Raw genomic sequence first — 11,406 nt, forward strand, 5'->3', positions numbered from 1 at the left:
GGGTTGATGGTAAGGACCCAAGACAGACAGATCCGGTGGCTGGGTGTATATTCAACATTTAGCTAATTTACTTTGCTTGTCTGGAACATCTGCATATTTTATGTCATGAGGAAAACATGCAAATTAAGCAAGCCATCTCAAATGAACTAGGTCAGTCACTTCCCATAATCCGTTTAATTAAAGTTTTCTTTTTAACACCAATTCTGGCCTGTTGGAGGAGAACAATTAGGTTATTCAAGCAATACACTCCCAGTTTAAATGAACAGTAATGCTTTTTTTCTTTCAACACAAAACCAAGCCATATTCACACAATTAATCATTTAGTGACTAAGGATCAGATGAAGACTTCAGAGAACATGGTTGATGAATTCCATCCTTGCACAAGTCACTCATGGAGTTTCTCCTTTATGTCTATCCGTGCAATTTCTGCGCTTTTCATTTTCCCGTGCTTTTTCACTCTCTGATCTGCGACTGGAGTTAATAAGTCACTCCACTCTGTTTCTGTCTGATGTGGACATTCATAACAATGTCTGGGCATGTGTTTTTTTCCACAGAGCCAGCTATTACAGGAAAGGAGGCCGTGCTATGCTGCCAGTCAAATGGATGCCTCCTGAGGCTTTTATGGAGGGAATCTTTACCTCGAAAACAGATACGTGGTGAGTGCTGTAATATAATTACATACTTGATTCAGGGTCTTTCATATGCAACCCCACTGTTTTTTTTCACACTACTTTCCCGTAATTACTATGATTTCGTCTCACCCAGTCCTTTCCTTTTGTCTTGTTTTTCAGGTCATTTGGTGTTCTGCTGTGGGAGATCTTCTCGCTGGGATACATGCCGTACCCGAGCCGCAGTAACCAAGAGGTGTTGGAGTTTGTCACTAATGGAGGGCGAATGGACCCGCCCAAGAACTGCCCTGGGCCAGTGTGAGTGGACTCAAATGCAGCGCTCCATATAACAGAAATAGATTGCATTAAATGTTGGCCACTGTTTTCGTTCTCATCCCAAGGCGTCATCTAAATGACGCTTTTGACCATGCGTCTAATGGCGGCCGAAGACAGGATCCTGTGAGAGATTGATAGGGCAACGAGGAACGAAAGGCGTCGCTATGACGACCGGATGCTATTTTTGGCGGTACTGTCTGCAATGGAAAACGGATTGAAAAGCGAACTGAGGCGAGCCGAGTCGAGCTGGTACTGATAATGGAAAAGCGCCACAACTGACACTTCAGTCACCCTTTAGCATAAGTTAGATGATGCTTTCCTAGTGGTCTAACCCTAACCCTACCCCAGACCTAAACCTACCTGGGTAGGTGCCTCAAGCGTCGGATGTTGAAGCATGGTCTAAATTGCCAGGTAGATTACGCCTTGGGATGAGAATGCGTTGAAATGTTAGGAATCTGTCATTGTCTGATGCATATGCATTCTAATTCTCAATTTGTCAGTCCTTGTTAACTTTCCCCCTGCTTTATCTTTTCTTTGTCTGAAAATATACTAATCAAGTAATAATTAAACCTTCCTAGCTGGAGTTTTGATTTAATTCAGTTTCTAACCTACTAAAAAAGGCTTATTTGAAATGAATATAAGCTTCACTCATACAATCTCAACATAGATTAAATTCTATCTAGTGGACATATAACAGAAAGGAAGAGAACACATATTATTTTCTTTGTATAATAGGTACCGGATAATGACACAGAGTTGGCAGCATCAACCAGAAGACCGACCAAACTTCTCAACTATTCTGGAAAGGATTGACTATTGTCTACAGGTACTACATCTGAAAACGAATCGGTTCTCTCTAGATGAGGGAACGAGTATTGCGTAAGCTAGCTTACGCTACGGGAAAGATTCATCTTTTCTGAGAAGTCGAAGCCCAAAAAATTATCCTTTAATCTTGTAAGCATTGTCAACGCAGTTCATCTGCAGCAGACCATGAGCGGGCTAGCTAGCAGCTCATTGGTTCGCTCAGGGAGAACTGCTCCAGCCTATGAGGGAACTCGGTTGAACTCGCGGCCAATGAGAAGCTGACATGCTCTCATTGCGTCAAAGCCCGCCAAAACGGCGTGGCCCGAGTCTATAAATAGTCGAGTTTCCCGCTGTTTTCCGGTTTTCATTGAATGAAGCGAGAACACTAGTACCGCAAGCACGGCTGGGAGCGCAATACTCGTTTCCTCATCTAGAGAGAACCGAGGTTACGTTAGATAACCGATTTGCTCTCTTACGAGAGGTTCTCTCGTTTTGCGTAAGCTAGATTACGCTACGGGAACACATGGTCAACGCCGTGCGCCCTAAGCATCCACAATGAGTCCCGGGGGAGGGATTCCGGGGGACCCTTATAAGTGGGAATTAATAATGTACGTGAACATGAAAGGGCCAGCAAGCGGGCCGGAATTGTGTAGTACATAAGCACGAGGGAAGAACAAGCGGCACGCCGTGTGAATCCCAATAGTGCAACTCAAAACAGGCAGGTACTTCCAGATTGTAAAATCTGACAAAGGTGGAAGGGGAAGCCCATCCCGCTGCCACGCATATGTCTTGAATGAAAATGCCGCTGGACCATGCCCACGATGAGGCCAACTTCTCAACTTCTCAGAAAAGATTCATCTTTCCCGTAGCGTAAGCTAGCTTACGCAATACGAGAGAACATCTCGTAAGAGAACTTTGTCTGTTCATGCTCCGCAACAGTAGATTTGTTAGACATTCGCCAAAGTATACAGTATAAAGCCAATCCGGTCTCATCCCAAGACATCATATAACTGACGTTTTGGGACATCTTTTGACCATACGTCAATATTCGCCTTTTTAGGGCCCCCTTAAACGTCGGTAGATGAGGTTATGGGATCCTAACTGTACCCCAGACCTAAACCTAACCCTAAACCTAACCCGCCACCTAACTGACGTTAAAGGTAAAGCGTCAGTTGTATGACGGCCCGGGATCGCCATCTACCGACGTTTAAGGGGGCCCTAAAAAGGCGGATATTGGTCAAAAGATGTCCCAAGACGTCAGTTATATGACTTTTTGGGATGAGACTGTGTTGATAAAGCAGAGCACATCGTATGGAACAATCTTTGTCAAAATCTAATCTTCTTAATTCATATCCTAATTTAATTTGAGTTGATAAAGATAATATTAATTATCTTTTAAGTGATACATTAAATTGCTCAAACCTTGACCTCACCAACTATTTTTATCACCTGCTTAAACTGGCAAGTTTGAATCCTTGGGTAGATAACAGACTTTTCAATTCCCCAAGGATCCAGATGTGGTGAATGTGCCTTTGCCTGTCGAGTACGGCCCCGTCCCTGAGGAAGAGGAGAGGGTACCCATGCGTCCCGAAGACCCTTCTGCACCCTCCTTGCTTGTAACCCCTCAAGGCACGGAGGATGCTCCATGTGTCGCCCGTTCCGATCAGGCTAAGAGAGATGGGGAGGTCATTCTCATGGCCAGCAAATCTACTGACAACAAACTACCACCCGCTCCCCCATCTCAGCCTCATCCCCACCACCACCTCCAACCCCCTGTAGTCACTGGCCCCATACCCACCGTCAAACCCTCCTCTACCACCCAGGATGGAGGACATGTGAATTTGGGCTTCATGCAGGCCCACCCATTGGAGAAGGAGAGCCGTAATGGGAAGCCCACCAACCTGTGGAACCCTACCTATGGCTCGTGGTTTCTCCAGCAGCAGCAGAAGAGGCAGCAGGCCCAGGCACAAAGGCAGGTGAGTGGCCCACGGATCCCAGGCGAAGGGCAGGAACAAGCAGGCCGGACTGTGACAGTAGCTGAAGCTCTGGGCCTGCAGCAACAGCACAAACAGCAGCAGTACCAACAACAGCTCCAGCGCCAACAACAGCAGCAACTGCAACAACAACAAGGGCTGTGTCGACCGCTTTTGCCCCCTCCTCCTCCACCTGCCCAGACCCCTTTACTCCTGGATTCGGCCACCCTAGCACCAGTTCCGCTCTACAGACTACGCCGCTTCCCATGTGGGAACATCGGGTATGGCTACCAGGAACAGGGCCTGCCCATGGAGCCTATGCCGGGGCCCCAGCCTCCCCCGCCTCATCCTGGCCAGCAGAGGCCCGTCTCTTTGGCTCGGGGCGGTGGCCCCGAGGACAGCCGCCCGCTTTTGGTCACCATGGGTACAGTGCAGGACTCCAGACTCCCCAAAATGGAAGGACACAACGCCACTGTGCTGTAACCGTCGTGCACGCTCTCTTTCAGTGCCCACTTTGCAAAACACTGTGCTGTCAATCTACGTCCACCTCTGCCAAGACCCTTTGTGCTTTTCCTTTGTGCTTTTCAGCCATGAGTATGTAACTAGCAAAGGTTCTGCAGCGGAAACTCAGAAAAACTTTCCCTAAGCATCAGTTATTGAAACAGAATGTCGATTGGATGAAGAAACAAGACTGTTGAGTTTCTGAAAGCCACATTTGAGAGACGAACTGATTAAGCCCTCACAAGGACTAATTCTGTGAAAAAGACTATATTATCAGTGATATTTTTCCATAATGGGGGAGAAAAAATCAAAACGGGTTTGTTGATGTTTGCTTGCCTGCTTGTTTATTTATTCATTTGTTAATTTATTATTTGGTGGTCATGTAAATTATTGATGGGTGTGCTTCAGAAAGCAAACTGCCCCCATTCATTATGGATCATTTTTGTTCACTCTTGGACTTGGTTGGCTTTTAAATGCAGGAGTTTTCATCTATCATCAAACATAATGAATTACAGGAATCTCTAATGGCTAGTGTGTGTGTGTGTGAAACCGATGAGTGTTGTTGGCTTTTGCGATGAGAAAATCTGTTGCTCTGGCTATCATGTAGCAATTGGTCAAGGACCAGTAAGTGAAGGCTCTTTCACTGGACTCATGTCAACATTTGACGCCAACATAGTGGAAGCAAATATGTTAATTTATTGAAGCTTAGAATAGGAAAGACCTGTCATTTACTTGAGAAGATGAGCTTAAACTATCATTCGTTTTCAGGTTTGGTGCTAGTCTGGATCATAAAAGCCAAAGGTAATTATGAATTAGAAAAGGTTCACTGGAAAGTCTTAGTGAAGGTTATATCAACCAGCATAGACTTTTTGGTAAAGTTGGTTGGCCAATGAAGTTTGGTTGAGGGCTTCATGTTCAAAATAACATTAAATGTTTTCTTTCAGCAAGGAACAGCCTTTGGCATTGTGCTCTATGCATCTAGTACACCTAAACCACCCACATAATGATATAACTTGCAAATTGTTCAGTAACCAAAAATACTTGCACAACACAAGACCAATATGGTACTTGAAAATGCCGACAAGAGTCACGTGAAAGGGCTTTGAGTTTATGCTGTATGAGACTTTAGCATTGGCTGTGCAAGACAAAAAACTACTTAATCATTCCATTTGTTTACTGTTTGGCATTGGCGTTGAAAAAAAATTAAAATGTTGTGTACATAAGAGCCTTACAACTGTACGCGCAGAACATCATTAACTATCTTTCATGCTCCATTGATTCCCGTTTATTTAAGTAAAGGACTTTTGAATTTCAAGTGTATTGGTGAGGAAAATTAGTTTTCACATAATCTGTCACTTTAATGTCTAAACACTCATTGTTACAGTCATGTTGCTTACCGTTCGGTTCGATCAAGCTGCTATTTCAAAAGCAAATGTTGGACATTCTTTTTATACTATCTGAAAGAACTGCTGTAGTCTTTGATAGTGAGGGTTTTACAAAGGAAAATATTGTGGCAATTTTTACACTATTTTCTTTTTTTTAAATAGTGGTCTTGTGAAAAAAAAGTGTTTGTCTTTATTTTATTTTAATTAATTTTAAATAATAGTTGTATCTTTATTTTTAACCTTCATAGAAAGTTCTATATTAATACCATCACAAAATATGTTGGAAATATATTTAAAACATTTGATTTGTTTATATCCCTCTTGTCATAATTTACCACGTCATTGACATCGTTTTACATTTTCGAGAGAAATATTCTTGGCTTCACTTGGTCAGTTAACAGCTGAGGTTTGGAAACTGTCGGATATGTTTAGGGAAGGTTGAGAAATCAGTGATGTTGCATGAAGATGAAAATTAAGGATTTTTATTGCTTTTCATTTTATTTTTATTTACTGATGACAAAGTGACCACACTTGTAAAAATGTTGTAAAACCTTATTGTATCACGTATCTGTTAATCTCTGTAATTTGACATTCAATGATGAGATCTGAAAAATTAATAAATTACTATTTAATAATTTTGGCCTTGCCCTCAAACGCACAATGTGTATTAAGAATGATCAGAATAACCATATCACGTATAATCACAGATGTTGATCAGCAGAAAGGGTTCTGACTGAAACATAATCATTGAGTTCAAGTAATAATTAATCAGGCATGCTTTTAAAGAAATTATTTTCATCACAGATGTTCCATAAAACTATACAGGTTGTTCCTTTGACCTCATGGATTGGTTTTCATTTCGATATCCATTTTCTGCTGTTACACCTTAAGGATGCCAAAGTGCTGCATTAAAAATTAAACATGATTTAATGACGGGTAAATGTAAGTACACATTGATGGCCTAAGGCACAAAACGAGTGTGAAAAACAATATTTATATTGTTTTTACCTCTTGTAAGCACAACCAATTCCGGTCGAACTCGTTTAGCTAAATGAACAAATCTTTTTTTCATGTCATTTGATTCATTCAACACGTTCATTTGGTTCATTCGAGTCACGCACACGCATCACAGAACAGAGCAAAGTGACCATTTGTGCTTATTAAACTTAAACTTTATTAATTTGTTTAAATGAGTGATTGTTTCGCTTGATAAGACCCTTATTCATCGTCTGGAATCGTTTAAAGCCCTTTGAACAGTTTGGAGTTTGTACTCAAGCTCTCATTTGGATCTTGAACCATTTGGTTACCAGTAAAGTCTATTATATAGAGAAAAACCCTGGAACGTTTTCATCAAAAACCTTAATTTGTTTTCGACTGAAGAAAGAAAGACAGACATTTTGTATGATATGGGAGTGAGTAAAATATCAGCAAAAGTATTTTTTTTTAATTAAAAGTGAACTACTTCTCTAATGTTAACCCCACTGTTCTCCCTTACACGTTGTGACTTCAACAACGCAAAAGACATGATTATGTTGACCACAAAACCCTGATCCCGTTGAAGTTTACAGTTAGCAGACGCTTTTATCCAAAAGTGACTTACAACTGAGGACTAAACCAAGTGATTGGTTTAGACTAAACCAGATAAGCAGGAATTTAAAAGAAAAGGGTATTTTTTTTTATTTTTTATTTTTTAGTTATGTTAAGAGCTCACAGAAAAGAAGACTTTTAAATGTTGACAGGGATTCTGCATTCCGGATGAGGGTGGGGAGATCCTTCCACCAGCGTGGAACCGTAAAATGAGAATGTTCTGGAAAGAGAAATTGTTAGAACAGCAGGGGTTGGATCCGGGTCTCAGTCAAGCCCAGGATATTAAGGGTAGAATGAGATGCAAAGGCTGGAATGAAATCAGGTTTATTGACAATTCCATTGACCTATAGAAAGAGAGAGAGAGGTGAGTGTGAGGAAGGTATGGCAAGCCGTTTTAGCTTAAATTGTACCCAGCCTTACTCGTCGTAATTGCATTTTTACTAGTAACAATTCAATTAGAGAGCTCTACAAATTAAATTTTTACTAGTTATATGTCACCACTGACTTCCATTCATTTTTAATTCGAGAGCTCTACAACTGAATTGTTACTAGTAAGAATTACAACTAGAGAGCTCTCCAATCCAATTATTACTAGTAACATTAGAGAGCTCTCTAATTCAGTTTTTATAGTGAAAATGCCAACGCAATCTCACCCCAAGGCGTCACCTTTGACCATGCTTCAATATTTGACGTTTTAGGCGCCCTTTAGCGTCACTTACATGACGCGATCCTACGGCGTCATCTAACTGATGCTAAAGGTAAGCGTCAGTTAGAAGACGCGGTTAGGTTTAGGTGTGGGGTGGGGGTAGGGTACACGCGATCCTAGGGCGTCATCTAACTGACGCTAAAGGGCGCCTAAAGCGTCAGATATTGAAGCATGTCCAAATGTTAGGTGTCAGTTAGGTGACGCCTTGGGGGTGAGAATGGGCTGAAAATGCAATTGCAGAGCTCTCTAATTGAATTAAAGAGCTCTGCAATAGGCTATATGCACAACTTACTTCCGCATTCTGTAAAACAGGTTGCATCGCTTCCCAGTGTTGTAGTCGAGACCAGCTCACTCGAGTCTGAGTCGACACCGAGACCAGAGAGAGTCGAGTCCGAGTCAAGACCGAGTCCATAGAGAGTCGAGTCCGAGACCAGAGACGGTCGAGTCCGAGTCGAGACCGAGACCAGTGAGGGTTGAGTACCTAATTTACTTTTATTTACTTAGAGAAATCTTTTTTTTTTATTTATTTTTTTTTTTTACTGAATTTAATTAGAGTTTAAAAAATATGATCAGTTTAGGGTAAAAAGGCCACATAGTAGGTGGTGTTAAAAGTAATTTTATTACTATTTGTCATGCGCAGTTGCGCATTAGAAAATCACCAATCACTGGGCGTGTCAATCAATTTAAAGAAATATTTTATTAACATACATTAATAATCATGAAAAATATTTTTAATTGAACTCGAGTGGACTCTGGAATAATTCCGAGTCCTAAAAAAAAAAAATGTTCGAGTACGAGTCAATTCCGAGTCCATGACAAGACCAAGACCATTAAAATATGGTCTCGAGACCGAGTCCGAGTCTCGAGTACTACAACACTGTCGCTTCCGGTCCAGGTCTTTTGTATGTGCTTCATGATTTTTTTGCGGTTTAACTCGAGATAACTTAAAAGGAGCGAGCAAAGATTTGCATAACCAATGTCCCTCACATGTGCAGATTGATATTTAAACGTTTTATATTTTTCTTCTTCACAGTAACGTTTAGATATTTAAATTGAGTAAAACGCCAATAACAGAGTGAACTAAGTAGGTTAGCTGATTACCTTAAAAATCCATAGATATCGTAGTCAGTTCTTACGCCCGTTAACACTTTCTCTGACAAGCAGATGCGATGAGACCTGTTTTCCGGTTTGGTCACGTGACGCTCGACATAAAGCGCATTGAGTTGTTGAGTACTAGTAAGAATTGAATTCGAGAGCTCTCTAGTTGAATTGTTACTAGTAAGAATGCAATTGCAGAGCTTTTTAATACAATTAAAGAGCGCTGTAATTGCATTCTTACTAGAAAAATCGAATTAGAGAGCTCAGTAATTGTAGTTGTTACTAGTAAGAATTTAATTAGAGAGTCCTTTAACTGTAATTTCTAGTAGGAATTCAATTGTAAAGCTCTGTAATTGAATTCTTACTGGTTAAAATGCAGGGGCGTCGGAAGCAACAAAAAAAAATGTGGGTGGGTCATCCTTCAGAATTTTTTTTTTATTTTTTACTGGAGTAGATTAGGGGAGTGTCTAATCAAAAATTAAATAAAATGTCTATGCAGGGGCGCAACTACCCAGTTTCAGAGGGGTATGCAGCAACAATTTCAAGAAAGCTCAAAATTCAAAAGTAATTTCACATTTCTTCTACATAAATGACCCATTTTAAATGCACATTCGTCTTTCCAGAGGTGAAGTGTCCCATTAATTGTAGTAATTACAATAACAGGGTAACTAGGTACTAACCCTAAACCTATTTAAACCTACTCTGTTCAATCTGATACAGTAAACAAATACTGCAAATAAACAAAATTGCAGCACTGAGGTGGAGGTCATCTCTGACTGTGCAGTATGTCAAACCATCAGCGCTGATGGGCTTGAGCAGCAGGACATTATGATAGAGTTCTCTCCTATCAATCAAGGTCACAGAGGCCAGAACCAACACGCTGAATAATTGAACATTAACAAACGGCCTGATGAATCTTAATTTTTGCTTTGACATGCAGATGGCAGGATCAGAATTTGGCATTAGCACCAGGAATCTATTGATCTATTCTGTCTAATGTCTCGGGAATGTGTTCCCCTCATCAATTAGGCCCATTAAAAACATTTGAGCCAGAGTGAATGTCACGGTAGAGCAAAGCTTCCATTCTGACCACACGAGCCATTTCATGGCCGCGGTCCACTCATTTTCAAATGGATACTAATTCAGCATGTCACGAATTGTTTCAAGCTGTTTCCATAAATATGAGTCCAATGGCAATCCAATGCACTGAGCGTTCCCCTGAATTTACGGCATCGAGTAAACATAGAGCAGATGGCTAACCATGGTCACAATGTGGTATTTCCTGACCAATTCCTAATATCGCCCTAATCAACCATGACAAGCAGTTATATATTATGTTGATAGCTCTTTTATTTAGGCAGCGTCATGGCGAGAAGCCTTGCCAATCATGAAATCTCATTGGTCAAAATACTTTGCTCATACACTTTCCATGTAAACAGCAAGATGTGATGTTTAAAGGTATACACGCCGAGTTAGTGGATGATTCTTGACACAAATAAGATGTAAAGTGGACCAAGGAGAAAAAGGGGGACAGGTGACCTTTTACTTGATAAAGTGGACATTAATGGCTATATGAATTTATTTAAACGAGTTGCTGCAAAATTAATTTCCAAAAGTTATAACTTGGGTTATATAAGTGAACAAAGAGGATCTTCAGTATGTAGCCAACAATCTGCTTGTACATGTAGGTTCATTTTTTCACAGCTCAAATCCAAATCCCATGCTTCAAGCTTTTGGGCTCGGTTTAGTGAATCAATTATTTATCCCATTACTAAATACATTCATGTAAATAAACCAGTGCTCAGTTATCAGATGCTGAGGATAAACATCTGATTACCATCAAAAAGAAAAACAACTTTGCACCTGTTATTTTTATTTTTTCTCTGATTTATTATTTACATTTGATATAATCTTTTATGTTTTAGAGCATTTGCAATTTGGATCAGAATAGTTAAAGGAGTAATTCACTTTAAAAAAAAAAAATCTTTGCTGATAATTTACTCACCCCCATGTCATCCAAGATGTCCAAGTCATTCTTTCTTCAGTCGAAAAGAAATTAAGGTTTTTGATGAAAACATTCCAGGATTTTCTCCATATAATGGACTTCAGGGTCCAAAAGACACTTTCAGTGCAAACTGCAAACTGTTGAAAGGGCTTTAAACGATTCCAGACGATGAATAAGGGTCTTATCAAGCGAAACGATCCATTTAAAAAAAAAAAAAAGAAAAAAGAAATAAAGTTTAAATTTTATAGGCTCAAATGGTCGCCTTGCTCTGTTCTGTGATGCGTGTTCGTGACTCTCCTGTTCGAACTCATTTATTAAAATGAACAAATCTTTTCCCGAGTCAACTCGTTCATTTCTTTCGTCGAATGAACCAAATGATACGAAAAAAGAATCGAGTAGGTTT

General features: G+C 40.4%; 1 protein-coding gene across 4 annotated transcripts in view; it reads left to right on the forward strand.

The window, feature by feature from the left end:
* Positions 1 to 6,247, forward strand: part of alk (ALK receptor tyrosine kinase) — a 419,464-nt gene extending 413,217 nt beyond the window's left edge. For all 4 annotated transcript variants that reach the window (XM_039665984.2, XM_089120560.1, XM_089120559.1 and 1 more), the window contains 4 exons: positions 555 to 656; positions 792 to 926; positions 1,680 to 1,770; positions 3,257 to 6,247. In XM_039665984.2, coding sequence (XP_039521918.2) covers positions 555 to 656; positions 792 to 926; positions 1,680 to 1,770; positions 3,257 to 4,204 — 1,276 coding nt within the window. In that variant the 3' untranslated portion in view covers positions 4,205 to 6,247. The remainder of the gene's footprint in view (positions 1 to 554; positions 657 to 791; positions 927 to 1,679; positions 1,771 to 3,256) is intronic.
* The last annotated feature ends 5,159 nt before the right edge of the window (positions 6,248 to 11,406 follow it).

This window comes from Pimephales promelas, chromosome 15 (assembly GCF_988280905.1).
Source record: "Pimephales promelas chromosome 15, fPimPro1.hap1.1, whole genome shotgun sequence".
In the NCBI taxonomy this organism is placed as follows: Eukaryota; Metazoa; Chordata; class Actinopteri; order Cypriniformes; family Leuciscidae; genus Pimephales; species Pimephales promelas.